The sequence below is a fragment of the Entelurus aequoreus genome, linkage group LG19, assembly GCF_033978785.1.
Source record: "Entelurus aequoreus isolate RoL-2023_Sb linkage group LG19, RoL_Eaeq_v1.1, whole genome shotgun sequence".
Classification (NCBI taxonomy): domain Eukaryota; kingdom Metazoa; phylum Chordata; class Actinopteri; order Syngnathiformes; family Syngnathidae; genus Entelurus; species Entelurus aequoreus.
This window is the reverse complement of record NC_084749.1, coordinates 4,711,143-4,733,642: the sequence shown is the minus strand read 5'-3', so window position 1 is coordinate 4,733,642 and position 22,500 is coordinate 4,711,143. Positions and strand designations below refer to the sequence as shown.

Genomic DNA, 22,500 nt, shown 5'->3' with positions numbered 1-22,500 from the left:
TATATATATATACATATATATATATATATATATAAATATATATATTCAAAAAGTATTTTTAACATATATATATATATATATATATATATATATATATATATATTCAAAAAGTATTTTTAACAAATATATATACATATATATATATATATATATACATATATATATATATACACATATATATATATATATATATATATATATATATATATATATATATATACATATATATATATATATATATATATATATATATATATATATTCAAAAAGTATTTTTAACAAATATATATATATATATATATATATATATATATATATATATATTCAAAAAGTATTTTTGAATATAAAATATAAATAATAAAATACTTTGTGAATATATATATATATATATTCACAAAGTATTTTATTATTTATATTCATTATAAAAAACATTTTAAAACTATATGCATACATGCTGTTTATTTACATATTTACAATATATAGATATTTTAAATGTTTTTACAATGTATAATTATTAAAAAAATATCTATATATATATTAAAAATAATAAAATATTTTTTGAATATAAAACATATTTTCAAAAAATATTTTTGTATATAAAATATAAATAATAAAAAACTTTTTCAATACATATATATATACATACATATATATATATATATATATATATATATATATATATATATATTAAAAAAGTATTTTATTATTTATATTTATTATAACAGAACATTTTAAAACTATATGCATATACGCTGTTTATTTACAATATATAAATATTTAAAATGTTTTTACAATGTATAATTATTACAAATGTATATATATATGTATATATATATATATATATATATATATATATATATATATATATATATATATATATATATATATATATATTCAAAATAATAAAATATTTTTTGAATATAAAACATATATTGAAAATAATAAAATACCTATTATACATATATATATATATATATATATATATATATATATATATATATATATATATATATATATATATATATATATATATATATATATATATATATTCAAAGAGTATTTTATTTTTGTATTATAAAAAATATTCAAAAAATGTTTGTATACATATTTGCAATATATAAATATTTTAAGTGCTTTTTTAAATTCATATAAATATATATATATATATATATATATATATATATATATATATATATATATATATATATATATATATATATATATATATATATATATATATATATATATATATATATATATATATATATATATATATATATATGTAATCATTATTATTATTATTATTACTGGAATTATTATTTGTTTGTTTTTTTATGATACATTTTTTGTGAAAAATGTTTTTTTAGACATATGTTGGATTATTATTCCATTTTTTGTGGCTGCGTGAGGCTCCGCCCCCTCGCCAGTGCGCAGACTCCAGGTCGAAGGGAATGTGTTTAGGAAAGCAAGAAGAGGGAAAAACCTCCTCAAGAAGAAGAAGAAGAAGAAGAAGAAGAAGAAGTTAGCTGCTGGATGTCATGAAGTACGAGTAGTGGGAGCACAGCACAGCACAGCACAGCACAGCACAGGACAGCACAGCACAGGACAGGATAGGAGGAGAGTGGCGTGTGTTTGCAGGCGTGGACTCATCAAAGCACTTCAGGATTCTCCTCTCGACTGCAAGACTTTTCCACTCTTTCAACTCCTCTTCATTCCCCGCAGGACTTTTACTTCTTTGTGTGCCAAATGTCGTCTTTTGACGGGGAAGGACACGTCGCCTGAGTGCGCGTGCGTGTACAGGTACGACACACCCGGAAGAAGAAGCCGTACGTGGTGCAGGTTTCATAAGTCGACCAACATGGCAAAGTTGTGAAGTGGATCCTCGTGAAGACATGATGAAGAGTGTCAAGAGGAAGTTGTACGTGTTGATGGACGTGATGTGTGTGCTCGTGGGTGAGTAACACACACACACACTCACACACACACGCACTCACACGCACACACTCACACGCACACACACACACTCACGCACACGCACTCACACGCACACACACACACTCTCTCACACACATAAACACACACACACTCTCACACACTTACACACACACACTTACACACTCACACACACTTACACACACACACACACTCACACACGCACTCACACGCACACACACACACACACACTCTCTCACACACATAAACACACACACACACTCTCACACACTTACACACACACACTCACTCGCACACACACTCACACGCACTCACACGCACACACACACACTCTCTCACACACATAAACACACACACACTCTCACACACTTACACACACACACTCACACACACTTACACACACACACACACTCTCACACACTTACACACACACACTCTCTCACACACTTACACACACACACTCACACACACTTACACACACACACACTCTCACACACTTACACACACACACTCACACACACTTACAAACACACACACACTAACACACACACACTCACACACACTTACACACACTCTCACACACTTACACACACACACTCACACACACTTACACACACACACACACACTCTCACACACTTACACACACACACTCACACACACTTACAAACACACACACACTAACACACACACACTCACACACACTTACACACACTCTCACACACTTACACACACACTCACACACACTTACAAACACACACACACTCACACACACTTACAAACACACACACACTCACACACACTTACACACACACACTCACACACACTTACACACACACACTTACACTCACACGCACACACACACACTCACACACTCACACACTCTCTTACACACATAAACACACACACACTCTCACACACTTACACACACACTCACACACACTCACACACACTTACACACTCACACACACTCACATGCACACACACACTCACAGACACACACACACTCACACGCACATACACACGCTCACACACACACATCCTTACACACACACTAACATACACACACATACTCACACACACATCCTCACGCTCACACAAACACTCACTCACACACACACTCACACACACACATCCTTACACACACACATACACACACTCACACACACACATACACGTACACATTCACACACACACACATACTCATACACACACACATACACACACACACACTTACACACAGACACACACACATACTCATACACACACACATACACACACACACACATACACGTACACACACTCACACACACATACACACACACACACACTTACACATTCACACACACTCACACACATATACACACTCACATACACACACATACACACACTCACTCACACATACACATCCTCACACACACACACACACACATACACATCCTCACACACACACACACATACATGTACACATGCACACACACGCACACATACTCATACACACACTCACACACACATACACACACACACTTACACATTCACACACACTAACACACATATACACACTCACACACACATACACACACACACATACACACACACATACACATCCACATACACACGCATACACACACTCACTCACACACATACACACACACATACACACGTACACACACACACATGCACGTGCACACATCCACATACACACACTCACACACACTCACATACACGCACACACACTCACATACACACACACACTCACAGACACACACACATACACACGTACACACACACACACACATACACGTGCGTACACACACATACACACACTCACACACACGTACACACACTCACATACACGCACACACACATACACGCACACACACACACACACTCACAGACACACACGCACACACACACTCACAGACACACACACACACACACGTCATGTCACAAGTTGTCACGCTATTGTGTTATCTTGGGGGGTAAAAAGTTGTCATTCTGCACAGAGCAGGAAGTGTAATGTTGTTGATGTAAATAAGAGCATCCTTTTGTTGTCAGGCATGTGTTCCTAATGAATAGTACACCTTAGAGCAGGCCTGGGCAATTATTTTGACTCGGGGGCCACATTTAGAGCAAAACATGTGTCTGGGGGCCAGTATATCTATTTTCAGGAAGACTAATACAAAACCTCACAATAATGTCTGACTGAATGCTAAAAACGTTATGACATCCGCCTTAAAGGCCTACTGAAATGATTTTTTTAAATTTAAACGGGAATAGCAGATCCATTCTATGTGTCATACTTGATCATTTCGCGATATTGCCATATTTTTGCTGAAAGGATTTAGTAGAGAAAATCGACGATAAAGTTCGCAACTTTTGCTCGCTGATAAAAAAAAAAGCCTTGCCTGTAGCGGAAGTAGCGTGACGTCACAGGAGCTAGTATTCCTCACAATTCCCCGTTGTTTACAATGGAGCGAGAGAGATTCGGACCGAGAAAGTGATGATTACCCCATTAATTTGAGCGAGGATGAAAGATTCGTAGATGAGGAACGTTACAGTGAAGGACTTGAGAGGCAGTGATGGACGTATCTTTTTTCGCTCTGACCGTAACTTAGGTACAAGCTGGCTCATTGGATTCCACACTCTCTCCTTTTTCTATTGTGGATCACGGATTTGTATTTTAAACCACCTGGGATACTATATCCTCTTGAAAATGAGAGTCGAGAACGCCAAATGGACATTCAGTGCCTTTTATCTCCACGACAATACATCGGCGAAATGCTTTAGCTACGAGCTAACGTGATAGCATCTTGCTTTAACTGCATATAGAAACAAAAGAAATAAACCCCTGACTGGAAGTATAGATAGAAAATCAACAATACTATTAAACCGTGGACATGTAAATACACGGTTAATGCTTTCCAGCCTGGCGAAGGTTAACAATGCTGTGCTAACGACGCCATTGAAGCTAACTTAGCAACCAGACTGCACAGAGCTATGCTAAAAACATTAGCTCTCCACCTACGCCAGCCAGCCCTCATCTACTCATCAACACCCGTGCTCACCTGCGTTCCAGCGATCGGCGGAAGGACGAAGGACTTCACCCGATGCGTTTGGCGGCCCGGAGACGTAGGAAGTCAAGGTGAAGTCGGCGGCTAGCACGGCTAGCGCTCCAACAAAGTCCTCCTGGTTGTGTTGCTGTAGTCCGCTGCTAATACACCGATCCCACCTACAACTGTCTTCTTTGCAGCCTTCATTGTTCATTAAACAAATTGCAAAAGATGTCCAGAATACTGTGGAATTATGAAATGAAAACAGAGCTTTTTGTATAGGATTCTACGGGGTACCATAACTTCCGTTACTCTGACTTCGTCACGCGCATACGTCATCATACCGCGACGTTTCAGCCGGATATTTCCCGGGAATTTTAAAATGTCACTTTATAAGTTAACCCGGCCGTATTGGCATGTGTTGCAATGTTAAGATTTCATCATTGATATATAAACTATCAGACTGCGTGGTCACTAGTAGTGGCTTTCAGTAGGCCTTTAAGTAACAGAATGGAATTTTACATTTTTCTAAGAAGGATAAAACACTGAATATTGACCAAATATGAACGTCACACCTCCTTTAAAATCAACACATTTTACAATCAAGTGAAACGCAACAAAAATGCAACAAACAGTGAAATATGAACGCGAAGGCTACAAAATAAACCCACCTATAATCTGATATATCACTAAGCTGCAGAACTTTGTTGTGAAAATCTCCTTCCGAGTCTGTGGAAACACTTCCTGCCCACACTGCTTGGTGCCTCGTCTGAGCTGCTGTGACTTACATTACCATAGTAACTAATTACATGACCATAGTAACTAATTACATGACATAGTAACTAATTAGATGACCATAGTAACTAATTACATGACATACTAACTAATTAGATGACATAGTAAGTAATTAGATGACCATAGTAACTAATTACATGACATAGTAACTAATTAGATGACATAGTAACTAATTAGATGACATAGTAACTAATTACATGACATAGTAACTAATTACATGACCATAGTAACTAATTAGATGACATAGTAACTAATTAGATGACATAGTAACTAATTACATGACCATAGTAACTAATTAGATGACATAGTAACTAATTAGATGACATAGTAACTAATTACATGACCATAGTAACTAATTACATGACCATAGTAACTAATTAGATTACCATAGTAACTATAAAAATGGGAGCCATTACCTCCCTGCTTGGCACTCAGCATCAAGGGTTGGAATTGGGGGTTAAATCACCAAAAATGATACCCGGGCGCGGCACCGCTGCTGCCCACTGCTCCCCTCACCTCCCAGGGGGTGAACAAGGGTGATGGGTCAAATGCAGAGGACAAATTTCACCACACCTAGTGTGTGTGTGTGACTATCAGTGGTACTTTAACTTGAACTAATTACATTACTATAGTAACTAATTAGATTACCATAGTAACTTATTAGATGACCATAGTAACTAACTACATGACCATAGTAACTAATTACATGACCATAGTAACTAACTACATGACCATAGTAACTAATTAGATGACCATAGTAGCTAATTAGATGACCATAGTAACTAACTACATGACCATAGTAACTAATTACATGACCATAGTAACTAACTACATGACCATAGTAACTAATTAGATGACCATAGTAACTAATTAGATGACCATAGTAACTAACTACATGACCATAGTAACTAGCTATATATATATATATATATGTAGTTGTACAGGCAAAAAGCCATTATCGGACATCCCTAATGTCAATATTTGTTGATACTTTTTTATTAGCAATTGAAAATAAGGACCAGAAGACAAACATATGACATGTAAACGTGACCTTCCTCTCACTACAAGACTCACATGGAAGCAGGACCTGACAACGTTGGAGATCAACAAAAAATAATGCAAAGGTAAACGTGATCCATATTCCCATTAAAAAAACACACTATGGAGGATTTGAAGCCCCGGAAGGATCACAAACGTTTGTTGATCCTGCTTGGTGTTTCCATGACGACACACTTTCCCACGGAGGCTCCCTGAACGCCTCGTCTCTGAGAACCGGGCTCAGTCCGTCTTCCCAAACGCGAGCGCTCGTCTCCCGGGAGAGACGCCGCGTGGGCATAAAGGCAGAGCAGGCGTCCGGCGGGGTCGAAGGGCACAAACAAGCAAACTCATAAAAGGATGGGAGGAAAATGTTCTTCTCTGGGCTTCCAGAATAGAAAGAATAGAGGAATGTAAAAGTGTGTTTACATATCATCTCGTGGCTGGGATCTACATTAGTCAGATAATTACTGGACTCTGATTGCTTTCTTTTCTTTTCCTAAGACTAATTTCCTTATTTACAAACCCCGTTTCCATAAGAGTTGGGAAATTGTGTTAGATGTAAATATAAACGCTCCGTAATATCATCAAAGGGTTGAGAGAATGTGGAGAAATGACTGCACGTAAGCAGCTAAGCCCGTGACCTTCCATCCCTCAGGCGGTACTGCATCAACAAGCCACATCAGTGTGTAAAGGATATCACCACACGGGCTCAGGAACACTTCAGAAAGCCACTGTCAGTAACTACAGTTGGTCGCTGCATCTGTAAGTGCAAGTTAAAACTCTCCTACGCAAGGCGAAAACCGTTTATCAACAACACCCAGAAACGCCGTCGGCTTCGCTGGGCCTGAGCTCGCTACTCTTGCAGAGGAAGACTGTTCCAGCACTTATTGGCACTAAATGTTCTACGATGCGGCGAGGAGGGGAAAAAACTAAAGCGTCACACTCCAACACATCAAACCTAACCAGTGATTCTCACAGCAACCCACGATTCAATTTGATTTCGATTCGACTCGGAAGCAATTCTCAACTCAACATGACTCATCCGTCCATCCATCTTCTTCCGCTTATCCGAGGTGGGGTCGCGGGGGAAGCAGCCTAAGCAGAGAAGCCCAGACTTCCCCTCTCTCCAGCTACTTTGTCCAGCTCTTCCCAGGCTAGCTGGGAGACATAGTCTCTCCGCCATGTCCTGGGTCTTCCCTGTGGTCAGGACCATAGATGAGGATAGGGACGTAGGTCTTAGCTCGTTTGGAGGGTGACGAAGGTTGTGCAGGTTTTCCGTACGCGTTGCACACGGTAGTAAAACTCTGCCAGGCTTGTGGAGGCAGAGCTGCACTGTCACTGGTGAGGTAAATACTTTGCCTTTCATGGTGGCCTGAAAAATGTAGTCTTGAAAATTATGGATTTAACACTCCCTGCCATGCTTGTGGAGGCGGAGCTGTGCTACCTTTTGTGAGGCCAATGATTTTTCTTTAATGGTGGCCTAAAAATATATTTGTAAAAATGTATTCTTGAACATTTTGATTGCAACACACCCGCCCAGGCTTGTGGATTCGGAGTCGCCCCCCCCCCCCCCCCACACACACACACTTGTGGAGGCAGAGCTGCACTGTCACTAGTGAGGTAAATACTTTGTCTTTCATGGTGGCCTGAAAAATGTAATCTTGAAAATGATGGATGTAACACTCCATGCCAGGCCTGCGGAGGCAGAGCTCCCCTATTACAAGCGAGGCACATACTTTGCCTTTGATCATGGCCTGAAACATGGATTTCTAAAAATGTATTATATGAAAATGTATGAATGTGCCAGGCTTGTAGAGGTGGAGTTTTGCCGTCACTACAAGCAAATAATTAGCCCTTCATGAAAAAACTGATTCTTGAAAATGATGGCTGTAACACTCCCTGCCAGGCTTGTGGAGGCGGAGCTGTGCTACCTTTTGTGAGGCCAATGATTTTTATTTTATGGTAGCTTAAAAATTTATTTTTTAAAATTTTGATTGCAACACACCCGCCCAGGCTTGTGGAGGCAGAGCTCCCTTATCACTCGTGAGGCAAATACTTTCCCTTTCATGGTGGCCTGAAAAAGGGATTCTTGAAAATGACGGCTGTAACACTCCCTGCCATGCTTGTGGAGGCGGAGCTGTGCTACCTTTTGTGAGGCCAATGATTTTTCTTTTATGGTGGGCTGAAAATGTATTTATAAAAATGTATTCTTGAAACTTTTGATTGCAACACACCCGCCCAGGCTTGTGGAGGCAGAGCTCACTTATCACTCGTGAGGCAAATACTTTGCCTTTCATGGTGGCCTGAAAAATGGATTCTTGAAAATGACGGCTGTAACACTCCCTGCCAGGCTTGTGGAGGCGGAGCTGTGCTACCTTTTGTGAGGCCAATGATTTTTCTTTTATGGTGGCCTAACAATGTATTTATAAAAATGTATTCTTGAAACTTTTGATTGCAACACACCCGCCCAGGCTTGTGGATTCGGAGTTCCCCCCCCCCCACTAGCGAGGCACATACTTTGCCTTTCAAAGATGGCTTGAATAATGCATTTCTAAAAATGTATTTTTGAAACTTTTGATTGCAACACACCCGCCCAGGCTTGTGGATTCGGAGTTCCCCCCCCCCACTAGCGAGGCACATACTTTGCCTTTCAAAGATGGCTTGAATAATGCATTTCTAAAAATGTATTTTTGAAAATTTTGATTGCAACACACCCGCCCAGGCTTGTGGAGGCAGAGCTCACTTATCACTCGTGAGGCAAATACTCTGCCTTTCATGGTGGCCTGAAAAATGGATTCTTGAAAATGACGGCTGTAACACTCCCTGCCAGGCTTGTGGAGGCGGAGCTGTGCTACCTTTTGTGAGGCCAATGATTTTTTCTTTTATGGTGGCCTAAAAATGTATTTGTAAAAATTTGTTCTTGAAAATTTTGATTGCATCACACCCGCCCAGGCTTGTGGATTCGGAGTTCCCCCACCACTAGTGAGGCACATACTTTGCCTTTCAAAGATGGCTTGAATAATGTATTTCTAAAAATGTATTTTTGAAAATTATGGATGTAACACCCCATGCCAGGCCTGTGGAGGCAGAGCTCCCCTATTACAAGCGAGGCACATACTCGAAAAATGTATATCTAAAAATGTATTTTATGAAAATGTATGAATGTGCCAGGCTTGTAGAGGCGGAGCTTTGCCGTCACTAGCGAGCAAATAATTCGCCCTCCATGATGGCCTGAAAAATGGATTTTTAAAAACTGACTCTTGAAAATGATGGCTGTAACACTCCCTGCCAGGCTTGTGGAGGCAGAGCTCCCTTGTCTAAACTCGTGAGGCAAATACTTTGTCTGCCATGATGGCCTCACACGTGTTTTTAAAAATGAATTCTTGCTTCAGAATTGTAATATATATAAGGATCACGATACTGTGAATGGATTTTTTTGTTATCTTACAAAAAAATTGCTGCCGCAATAAAAAAGTTTGCACAAACCAAGTCCAAATGTAAAAAGATGATAGATATAAATAAGTCGTTTGTATCAGCCTTGAGAAGCAGGAAGTCACCCGTATCGGCTTGAAAGAGAGATATCATGCATCGCTATCTTTTCCCTAGTTTGTTTTGAGGAAATGGAGTCAAACTCCAACCCGTCGAGGCAGTATTGACAACACGGGCCCTCCGGCGTAAAAGTAGCGACCACAGAACCGTATCCATCCTACCGATGCGAGTGATATCACGGATGGGAGCGCAGGTAACAAAATGTCGGAGCTCACAAAGGATGCAGAACTCTGTGCGCCTTCAGCAGGAATGTGGGTGTGCACTTTCTGTCTTTTTGCACGGCAAACAAACAAAAAAAACTGGTTACTCGCAAACATCAATCATGGAGCGTACTTACCCCAGCCCCTCCCCCTTTCACCCGCGCCACACCTACCGCTCGCCACCTTTGAGCCCCGAGCCGACGCCCACTTTGGCTGCTGATTCATTCATTGTGAAAAAGAGATGTTGAATTAAGAGGCCAGCACAGCTGAAAGGGAGTTAAAAAAAACTTCTCACCAGACCGGAAACTTTGTTGCCTTTAAGGGTTGCTGACTGTGGGAATAATGTCATGTTTGTGTTGCATAGCTGGGACGACCACACTTAAGCCGCTAGGGACCACTTGATGACAGTGCTGTCACTCCTACAAAATAAAAGTTGTATTTATCCCCATGTTTTTGTTTTTTTTTACTTTGAATTGAGATCTTCATTCTCTTCCTTCCTGCACGCTAACAGATGTGCCACAAATAGGGATGTCCGATAATGGCTTTTTGCCGATATGCCGATATTGTCCAACGCTTTAATTACCGATACCGATATCAACCGATACCGATATCAACCGATATATACAGTCGTGGAATTAACACATTATTATGCCTAATTTGGACAACCAGGTGTGGTGAAGATAAGGTACTTTTTAAAAAAAATAAAAAAAATAAGATAAATAAATTAAAAACATTTTCTTGAATAAAAAAGAAAGTACAACAATATAAAAACAGTTACATAGAAACTAGTAATGAATGAAAATGAGTAAAATGAAGTGTTAAAGGTTAGTACTATTAGTGGAGCAGCAGCACGCACAATCATGTGTGCTTACGGACTGTATCCCTTGCAGACTGTATTGATATATATTGATATATAATGTAGGAAGCAGAATATTAATAACAGAAAGAAACAACCCTTTTGTGTGAATGAGTGTAAATGGGGTGGGTTGGTGCACTAATTGTAAGTGTATCTTGTGTTATGTGGATTTAATAAAAAACAAAAAAAACAAAAAAAAAACGATACTGATAATAAAAAAAACCGATACCGATAATTTCCGATATTACATTTTTAACGCATTTATCGGCCGATAATATCGGCAGACCGATATTATCGGACATCTCTAGCCACAAATAAAGGAATTGGAAGAAAAAAAACGGCCATATACATAACACAAGCACCGGGCCTGCCAGAGAATAAGAAGACGTAGCAGGAGGAATCGCTGTTGCAATCTTAGTGACTTTTTTTGTTGCCATTTGTAGCTCATTTTGGATGTTTAACCTTAAAAATCATGGATTTTGATACTTGACCCCATCTTAGAATGATGTTCATTTTGTCTTTGTTACATGTTTCATGCTAGCATTTTTGCTAATTTATGTAAATAGACCTAACAATCATGGTTTTCGATACTCGGCGCTATATTATAAGCGCGCTAACTTTTCCTACATTATCATGTTAATGTTAGCGTGCTAAAGTTGTCAGGGTTTTTTGAGAATTATTCATCTAAGTTCTTAAATTTTAAACTTAATAATCTTGGATTTTGATACTTGATGCTAACTTAGAATGATGTTCATTTTTTCTTTGTTACATGTTTCATGCTAGCATTTTTGCTACTTTATGTAAATAGACCTAACAATCATGGTTTTCGATACTCGGCGCTATATTATAAGCGCGCTAACTTTTCCTACATTATCATGTTAATGTTAGCATGCTAAAGTTGTCAGGGTTTTTTGAGAATTATTCATCTAAGTTCTTAAATTTTAAATTTAATAATCTTGGATTTTTGATACTTGATGCTAACTTAGAATGATGTTCATTTTTTCTTTGTTAACATGTTTCATGCTAGCATTTTTGGTAATTTATGTAAATAGACCCCAAAAAGGACAAGCGGTAGAAAATGGATGGATGGATAGACCTAATCTAAGTTCTAAAATTAAAATGTAATAATCTTGGATTTTGATACTTGATGCTAGATGCTATCTTAGAAGTATGGATACTTTTCCTACGTTATCATGTTCATGTTAGCATGCTAAAGTTGTCAGGGTTTTTTGAGAATTATTCATATAAGTTCTTAAATTTTAAATTTAATAATCTTGGATTTTGATACTTGATGCTATCTTAGAATGATGTTCATTTTTTCTTTGTTAACATGTTTCATGCTAGCATTTTTGCTAATTTATGTAAATAGACCCCAAAAAGGACAAGCGGTAGAAAATGGATGGATGGATAGACCTAATCTAAATTTAAACTTAATACTTTTCCTATGTTATCATGTTCATGTTAGCATGCTAAAGTTGTCAAGGATTTTTGAAAATTTTTATCTAAGTTCCTAAATTTAAACTTAATAATCTTGGATTTTGATACTCGATGCTAGATGCTATCTTAGAAGTATGGACACTTTTCCTATGTTATCATGCTAACATTAGCATGCCAATGTTTTATGCTAGAATTTTTGGTAATTTTATTTGATTAAACCAGAAAATCATGACTTTTGATACTTGGCTCCATCTTAGAAGTAAGTTAACTTATCTTATGTTAGCATGCTAACATTTTCTTCTAGAATCTTAGCTCATTTTCATTGCTTAAACCTAAAAAATTGTTTATTTTGATACTTTGCGCCATATTAGAAGTATGCTTAATTTCTTCCTATGTTAACATGCTAACATTAGCATGCCAATCTTTTATGCTAGAATTTTTGGTCATTGTGTTTGGTTAAACCTAAAAATCCTGGCTTTTGATACTTGGCTCCATCTTAGAAGTACGTTAACTTATCTTATGTTAGCATGCTAACAGTTTCTTCTCAAATCTTAGCTCATTTTCATTGCTTAAACCTAAAAAAAAAAGATTTATTATTATTATTTTGATACTTAATTTTTTCCTATGTTAACATGCTAACCATACCATGCTAACGTTTTATGCTGGTATTTTAGCTATTAATTTGAACCTAAAAAATGGGGGATTTCATACTTTGTCATCTTGCAAGTATGCTAACACACATCCACTGCGGACCTTTGTGGTTTGGGCTTTTAAATACTTGTCTGGGTTCTTTTTCCAAAAGAACCCAGACGACTTTTTGACTCGCGGCCGCCCTCCCAAAAACCTGAGCGCGACCCTTCTGGTCTCGTCAGGGCTTAGCGTGATGTCCCGCAGCAAAGCAAGCGGGGATTAAAAATAAAGAATGGGCAGCGAGAGGATTTTGGTGTGACTGTTGAAGTCGGGCGTTCCTCGGCTGAATTAGAATTCCAGAGGCCCAGCAGTGAAGGCTCAGCACATACCTTTCGCCTTAGTCAGACAGAGAGGAGGGGCGGAGGACTTTTATTTTGTAGTTTTTCTAACTCCACCTCGCCTTTTCAGTGGTTGCAATGTCCTTGAATGTGGAGCCAGCGGAGCCAAGCTGAAACTGTTTGGGATGAGAGAAGAGTTAAAAAAAAAACGTGCTTTTATTTTGAAGCTTGCTTTGCACAGGACAGGAAGTGACCGTGTTGTAATGCTGTGTAATTAGACGATAGTTATGGTGCCACTTTGTGACGGTTTCCTTTGGCTCTCACATTTGATCTGGACAGAAGCGGTCGCCCACGTATATCAGCGCTTTGGTAATAACTAGAAAAAAACACACGTAAATGATAAAAATGCTGGACGACAGCAAAGACTTACTGCGCAGCAAAGACGGCGTCCACAATGTACATCCGAACATGACATGACAATCAACAATGTCCCCACGTAAATGATTGAAAAAAAACAAAAAACTGCTACCTGTTGCTGCTACTGAGCTAGCGTTTGAGAGCGATTTGGTGGCGTTTGAGTTTTGCCGTTAAACTTTTCTTTAGCTAGGATGCTAAGATCTAGCATGCTAGCACCCAGCGTGAACTGAAACAGTATTTCGTACTTTACGTTGTAACTGTCACCGACTTTAATTTTAGAAGATTCCTCACAAGATGTTGATGCTATCTAGCATGCTAGCAACCAGTGTGGCTACATTGTCATTACATGGGAACGTTTCATGCTTCAATAGACTAGTGGCTAAAGTGCTACATCTCAGTGTGATATACAAAATGCTAGCATCTAGAAAAATTGGTACTATGTCATTAAAGTTCCAACATCTACTTACATTATGGAAGAATCCTTACAAAATGTTGATGCTAACAGCGATCTATAATGCTAGTAACCAGCGTGGATACATGGTGATAACATGGCAACATCTCTTGCTTCAGTTGAGAAGTTGCTAAAGTGCTATATTACCGTGTAAAATGCGAACATGCTAGCACCTAGAAAAATGGTGTAAATGTATCTCAAAATGTTGATGCTAACTGCTATCTAGCATGCTAGCAACCAGCGTGGCTACATTGTCATTAAATGGGAACGTTTCTTGCTTCAATAGACTAGTGGCTAAAGTGCTACATCTCAGTCTGATATACGAAATGCTAACATCTAGAAAAAATGGTACTATGTCATTAAAGTTCCAACATTTACTTTAATTTTGGAAGAATCCTTACAAAATGTTGATGCTAACTGCTATCTAGCATGCTAGCAACCAGTGTGGCTACATTGTCATTACATGGGAACGTTTCTTGCTTCAATAGACTAGTGGCTAAAGTGCTACAGCTCAGTCTGATATATGAAATGCTAAAATGCTAACATCTAGAAAAAATGGTACTATGTCATTAAAGTTCCAACATTTACTTTAATTTTGGAAGAATCCTTACAAAATGTTGATGCTAACTGCTATCTAGCATGCTAGCAACCAGTGTGGCTACATTGTCATTACATGGGAACGTTTCTTGCTTCAATAGACTAGTGGCTAAAGTGCTACATCTCAGTCTGATATACGAAATGCTAAAATGCTAACATCTCGAAAAAATGGTACTATGTCATTAAAGTTACAACATTTACTTTAATTTTGGAAGAATCCTTACAAAATGTTGATGCTAACTGCTATCTAGCATGCTAGCAACCAGCGTGGCTACATTGTCATTACATGGGAACGTTTCTTGCTTCAATAGACTAGTGGCTAAAGTGCTACATCTCAGTCTGATATACGAAATGCTAAAATGCTAACATCTAGAAAAATGGTACTATGTCATTAAAGTTCCAACATTTACTTTAATTTTGGAAGAATCCTTACAAAATGTTGATGCTAACTGCTATCTAGCATGCTAGCAACCAGTGTGGCTACATTGTCATTACATGGGAACGTTTCTTGCTTCAATAGACTAGTGGCTAAAGTGCTACATCTCAGTCTGATATACGAAATGCTAACACCTAGAAAAAATGGTACCATGTCATTAAAGTTCCAACATTTACTTTAATTTTGGAAGAATCCTTACAAAATGTTGATGCTAACTGCTATCTAGCATGCTAGCAACCAGTGTGGCTACATTGTCATTACATGGGAACGTTTCTTGCTTCAATAGACTAGTGGCTAAAGTGCTACATCTCAGTCTGATATACGAAATGCTAACACCTAGAAAAAATGGTACCATGTCATTAAAGTTCCAACATTTACTTTAATTTTGGAAGAATCCTTACAAAATGTTGATGCTAACTGCTATCTAGCATGCTAGCAACCAGTGTGGCTACATTGTCATTACATGGGAACGTTTCTTGCTTCAATAGACTAGTGGCTAAAGTGCTACATCTCAGTCTGATATACGAAATGCTAAAATGCTAACATCTCGAAAAAATGGTACTATGTCATTAAAGTTACAACATTTACTTTAATTTTGGAAGAATCCTTACAAAATGTTGATGCTAACTGCTATCTAGCATGCTAGCAACCAGCGTGGCTACATTGTCATTACATGGGAACGTTTCTTGCTTCAATAGACTAGTGGCTAAAGTGCTACATCTCAGTCTGATATACGAAATGCTAAAATGCTAACATCTAGAAAAATGGTACTATGTCATTAAAGTTCCAACATTTACTTTAATTTTGGAAGAATCCTTACAAAATGTTGATGCTAACTGCTATCTAGCATGCTAGCAACCAGCGTGGCTACATTGTCATTACATGGGAACGTTTCTTGCTTCAATAGACTAGTGGCTAAAGTGCTACATCTCAGTCTGATATACGAAATGCTAAAATGCTAACATCTAGAAAAATGGTACTATGTCATTAAAGTTCCAACATTTACTTTAATTTTGGAAGAATCCTTACAAAATGTTGATGCTAACTGCTATCTAGCATGCTAGCAACCAGTGTGGCTACATTGTCATTACATGGGAACGTTTCTTGCTTCAATAGACTAGTGGCTAAAGTGCTACATCTCAGTCTGATATACGAAATGCTAAAATGCTAACATCTAGAAAAATGGTACTATGTCATTAAAGTTCCAACATTTACTTTAATTTTGGAAGAATCCTTATAAAATGTTGATGCTAACTGCTATCTAGCATGCTAGCAACCAGCGTGGCTACATTGTCATTAAATGGGAATGTTTCTTGCTTCAATAGACTAGTGGCTAAAGTGCTACATCTCAGTCTGATATATGAAATGCTAAAATGCTAACATCTAGAAAAAATGGTACTATGTCATTAAAGTTCCAACATTTACTTTAATTTTGGAAGAATCTTTACAAAATGTTGATGCTAACTGCTCTCTAGCATGCTAGCAACCAGCGTGGCTACATTGTCATTACATGGGAACGTTTCTTGCTTCAATAGACTAGTGGCTAAAGTGCTACATCTCAGTCTGATATACGAAATGCTAACATCTAGAAAAAATGGTACTATGTCATTAAAGTTCCAACATTTACTTTAATTTTGGAAGAATCCTTACAAAATGTTGATGCTAACTGCTATCTAGCATGCTAGCAACCAGCGTGGCTACATTGTCATTGAATGGGAATGTTTCTTGCTTCAATAGACTAGTGGCTAAAGTGCTACATCTCAGTCTGATATACGAAATGCTAACATCTAGAAAAATGGTACTATGTCATTAAAGTTCCAACATTTACTTTAATTTTGGAAGAATCCTTACAAAATGTTGATGCTAACTGCTATCTAGCATGCTAGCAACCAGCGTGTATACATCGCGAAAACATGGGAACGTGGATTACATCCATCCAACCATCCATTTTCTACCGCTTGTCCCTTTTGGGGGTGGTGGTGATAACATATTTTGGTTTTTGCTGTAGTGTGCAGCTCCACTAATGGACATTGGAGTGTTACTTTCAAAGGCAAAACTTAAGTATTGCTAGAAACATCATTTTATATGGGACTTTATTGTATTATATATATAGTACATGATCCAAGAAAAAAAAAGCATACAACACCAGCAGAATTAGAAATATTACAAGTCAAAGTGATGAAGCTTAGTGTTACGCTCATGACTTGGTGTAACTAAACATTACCCTATAACATGAAGGCAATTGCATTTTATTGATATTTGAAATGTATTCAATGTTTATTAAGGAATATCTAAATGTAAAAAAGGGAATAAATATTCAAAATAATCTAGTTTGGTTACGCCATCATGAGCGCAACACAAAGTTGTAAAAGTTTCAACTACAATTCCAAATAAGATGTCAAAAGCAAACTGAAATCAAACACACACAGCTTAAAGATTGATCAATACCTATTTAAATGTAGTAATACATAAATATGTTGATTTATCAAAATATAAAAGAAATATACCTGAACAGAACGCTCATGATGGTTACACCAAAAAGTAGCGCTATGAGTTGCGTTTTTCCAAGTTTTTGGGGCATTTTTATGCGATTTCCAAGGATCTCCTTTTTATTATCGTTGATTTAATGCATATTATACAAACCCCGTTTCCATATGAGTTGGGAAATTGTGTTATACGTAAATATAAACGGAATACAATGATTTGCAAATCCTTTTCAAGCCATATTCAGTTGAATGCACTACAAAGACAACATATTTGATGTTCAAACTCATAAACTTTATTTTTTTTTGTGTCATACTTGATCATTTCGCGATATTGCAATATTTTTGCTGAAAGGATTTAGTAGAGAGAATCGACGATAAAGTTGGCAACTTTTGCTCGCTGATAAAAAAAAAGCCTTGCCTGTAGCGGAAGTAGCGTGACGTCACAGGAGCTAGTATTCCTCACAATTCCCCGTTGTTTACAATGGAGCGAGAGAGATTCGGACCGAGAAAGTGACGATTACCCCATTAATTTGAGCGAGGATGAAAGATTCGTAGATGAGGAACGTTACAGTGAAGGACTTGAGAGGCAGTGATGGACGTATCTTTTTTCGCTCTGACCGTAACTTAGGTACAAGCTGGCTCATTGGATTCCACACTCTCTCCTTTTTCTATTGTGGATCACGGATTTGTATTTTAAACCACCTCAGACACTATATCCTCTTGAAAATGAGAGTCCAGAACGCGAAATGGACATTTAAAGTGACTGAACATGTAAATACACGATTAATAATATTCAGCTTTGCGAAGCTAAAAAAAAATAGAAGCTAACCTAGCTACGTAGCCAACGTGATAGCATCAGTCTCAAATGCAGATAGAAACTCAATTAAATAAACCCCTGACTGGAAGGATAGACAGAAGATCAACAATACTATTAAACCATGTACATGTAACTACACGGTTAAAAATTCTCAGCCTGGTAAGGCTTAACAATGCTGTTGCTAACGACGCTAAGGCTAATTTAGCAACTTAGCAACCGGACCTCACAGAACTATGATAAAAACATTAGCGCTCCACCTACGCCAGCCAGCCCTCATCTTCCCATCAACAGCCGTGCTCACCTGCGTTCCAGCGATCGACGGCGCGACGAAGGACTTCATCCGTGGGTTTGGCGGCAAGCATCAGCTAGGCGTCTGCTATCAGGGTAAGTAGTCCTTGTTGTGTTGCTGTAAGTATTGTACTTAGCCGCTAAGACACCGATCCATCCCACCTACAACGTTCTTCTTTGCAGCCTCCATTGTTCATTAAACAAATTGCAAAAGATTCACCAACACAGATGTCCAGAATACTGTGGAATTTTGTCGAAGAAAACAAGAGGTTTTTATATCGGGTCCGATGGGGTCCGACCACTTCCGTGGATTTTGTGACGTCACGCGCATAAATCATATCCAAAGGAGTTTTTCAACCGGAAGTGTGGCGGGAATTTTAAAATGTCACTTTATAAGTTAACCCGGCCGTATTGGCATGTGTTGCAATGTTAAGATTTCATCATTGATGTATAAACTATCAGACTGCGTGGTCGCTAGTAGTGGCTTTCAGTAGGCCTTGAATTTGGACGTTGTCGTCTGTCTGCTAACATTTTAAAAGGTCAGAAACAAAGCTGTGCTAATATTATATTACTTTGAACGTTGGACCAGAGATCTGCCTCAGGTCATGTGACCCTACAGTGAAGGACAACACACCTTGCAAATATGCATATGAAAGAGTGAGTGTTTGAAGTGGAGAATAATGGACCTCAGCACGGTTGTGCAGGTGCAGCAGGTTGGGCGAGTCCTTCCAAAAGTCTGCAGATGGATTTTCTTGGAGGCCAAACAAACGTGGACAAAGATTGTGGTAAGAGAAGTCTGCTGTAATTGCACATGTGCCTGCTAAAAGGAGCGCGGGGTATATTTACAGCGGCCGAGTGGAAGATGCTGCATGCAAGCAGCACAATAACAGGCAGGGAAGGAGGTCAAAGGGCAGCAAACACGCCCAAAACCAGGAACGTAAAGTCTGATCCCAACTTCCTGTGACTGTCCGCTAACATTCCACTGCATGGAAGCCCAGAACTTTCTCACTTTTTATCTGGGGGGGAGAAAAAACAACCCACGTCTGCGCTTCTGGATGGAAAGATGTTGGTGGTGGGCTGAAAGGAGAGGAAGGTTTGGGTCTTCAAGGCCTACTGAAAGCCACTACTAGCGACCACGCAGTCTGATAGTTTATATATCAATGATGACATCTTAACATTGCAACACATGCCAATACGGCCGGGTTAACTTATAAAGTGACATTTTACATTTCCCGCCACACTTCCGGTTGAAAAAGCCTTCGAAGGATGACGTATGCGCGTGACGTAGCCCGGGGAACAGAGGTATGCCTTCCCCATTGAATACAATACAAAAAAGCTCTGTTTTCATTTCATAATTCCACAGTATTCTGGACATCTGTGTTGGTGAATCTTTTGCAATTTGTTTAATGAACAATGGAGGCTGCAAAGAAGAACGTTGTAGGTGGCTGTAGCAACACAAGGACCACTTACTCGGATAGCAGACGCCTAGCCGATGCTAGCAGACCCACCGCACGGATGATCGGGTGAAGTCCTTCGTCGCGCCGTCAATCGCTGGAACGCAGGTGAGCAAAGCAGATGAGGGCTGGCTGGCGTAGGTGGAGCGCTAATGTTTTTATCATAGCTCTGTGAGCTCCGGTTGCTAAGTTAGCCTTAGCGTCGTTAGCAACAGCATTGTTAAGCTTTGCCAGGCTGAGATCTATTAACCGTGTAGTTACATGTACATGGTTTAATAGTATTGTCGATCTTCTGTCTATCCTTCCAGTCAGGGGTTTATTTATTTTGTTTCTATCTGCATTTGAGACAGATGCTATCACGTTAGCTCATGCTAAAGATGCTAAAGAGCTTCGTCGATGTACTGTCGTGGAGATAAAAGTCACTGTGAATGTCCATTTCGCGTTCTCGACTCTCATTTTCAAGAGGATATAGTATCCCAGGTGGTTTAAAATACAAATCCGTGATCCACAATAGAAAAAGGAGAGAGTGTGGAATCCAATGAGCCAGCTTGTACCTAAGTTACGGTTAGAGCGAAAAAATATATGTATTTCACTGCATTCTAGTCCGTCACTCTAACGTTCCTCATCCACGAATCTTTCATCCTCACTCAAATTAATGGGGTAATCGTCACTTTCTCGGTCCGAATAGCTCTAGCTGTGTTGAAAACAATAGGAAAATATGAGGGAGTGAACAACTGACAACGTCACGCTACTTCCGGTAGGGGCAAGGTTTTTTTTTTATCAGAGACCAAAAGTTGCGAACTTTATCGACGTTGTTCTATACTAAATCCTTTCAGCAAAAATATGGCAATATCGCAAAATGATCAAGTATGACACATAGAATGGATCAGCGTCTGTTTTCATCGCAAAATCCCACAGTATTCTGGACATATGTGTTGGCGAATCTTTTGCAATTTGTTTAATGAACAATGGAGACTGCAAAGAAGAAAGCTGTAGGTGGGATCGGTGTATTAGCGGCTGGCTGCAGCAACACAACCAGGAGGACTTTGAGTTGGATAGCAGACGCGCTATCCCACGCTAGCCGCCGACCGCATCGGTGATCGGGTGAAGTCCTTCGTCGCGCCGTCGATCGCTGGAACGCAGGTGAGCACGGGTGTTGATGAGCAGATGAGGGTTGGCATAGGTGGAGAGCTAATGTTTTTAGCATAGCTCTGTCGAGGTCCCATAGCTAAGTTAGCTTCAATGGCGTTGTTAGCAACAGCATTGCTAGGCTTCGCCAGGCTGGACAGCATTAACCGTGTAGTTACAGGTCCAGGGTTTGGTTCGGTGTCTCCTGATAGTAGTATTGTTGATCTTCTGTCTATCCTTTATTTCTTTCTTTTGTTTCTATCTGCAGTTAAGCACGATGCTATCACGTTAGCTCCGTAGCTAAAGTGCTTCGCCGATGTATTGTCGTGGAGATAAAAGTCACTGTGAATGTCCATTTGGCGTTCTCGACTCTCATTTTCAAGAGGATATAGTATCCCAGGTGGTTTAAAATACAAATCCGTGATCCACAATAGAAAAAGGAGAGAGTGTGGAATCCAATGAGCCAGCTTGTACCTAAGTTACGGTCAGAGCGAAAAAAGATACGTCCTGCACTGCACTCTAGTCCTTCACTCTCACGTTCCTCATCCACAAATCTTTCATCCTCGCTCAAATTAATGGG

General features: G+C 38.8%; 1 protein-coding gene across 3 annotated transcripts in view; it reads left to right on the top strand.

The window, feature by feature from the left end:
• Positions 1-1,442: 1,442 nt before the first annotated feature.
• Positions 1,443-22,500, top strand: part of LOC133635016 (phospholipid phosphatase 2-like) — a 99,417-nt gene continuing 78,359 nt past the window's right edge. For 2 of the 3 annotated variants that reach the window (XM_062027711.1, XM_062027710.1), the window contains exon 1: positions 1,443-1,952. In XM_062027711.1, coding sequence (XP_061883695.1) covers positions 1,892-1,952 — 61 coding nt within the window. In that variant the 5' untranslated portion in view covers positions 1,443-1,891. Of the gene's footprint in view, positions 1,953-6,799; positions 6,923-22,500 lie in introns of those variants that run through there. The other variant, XM_062027712.1, reaches the window with a different exon arrangement.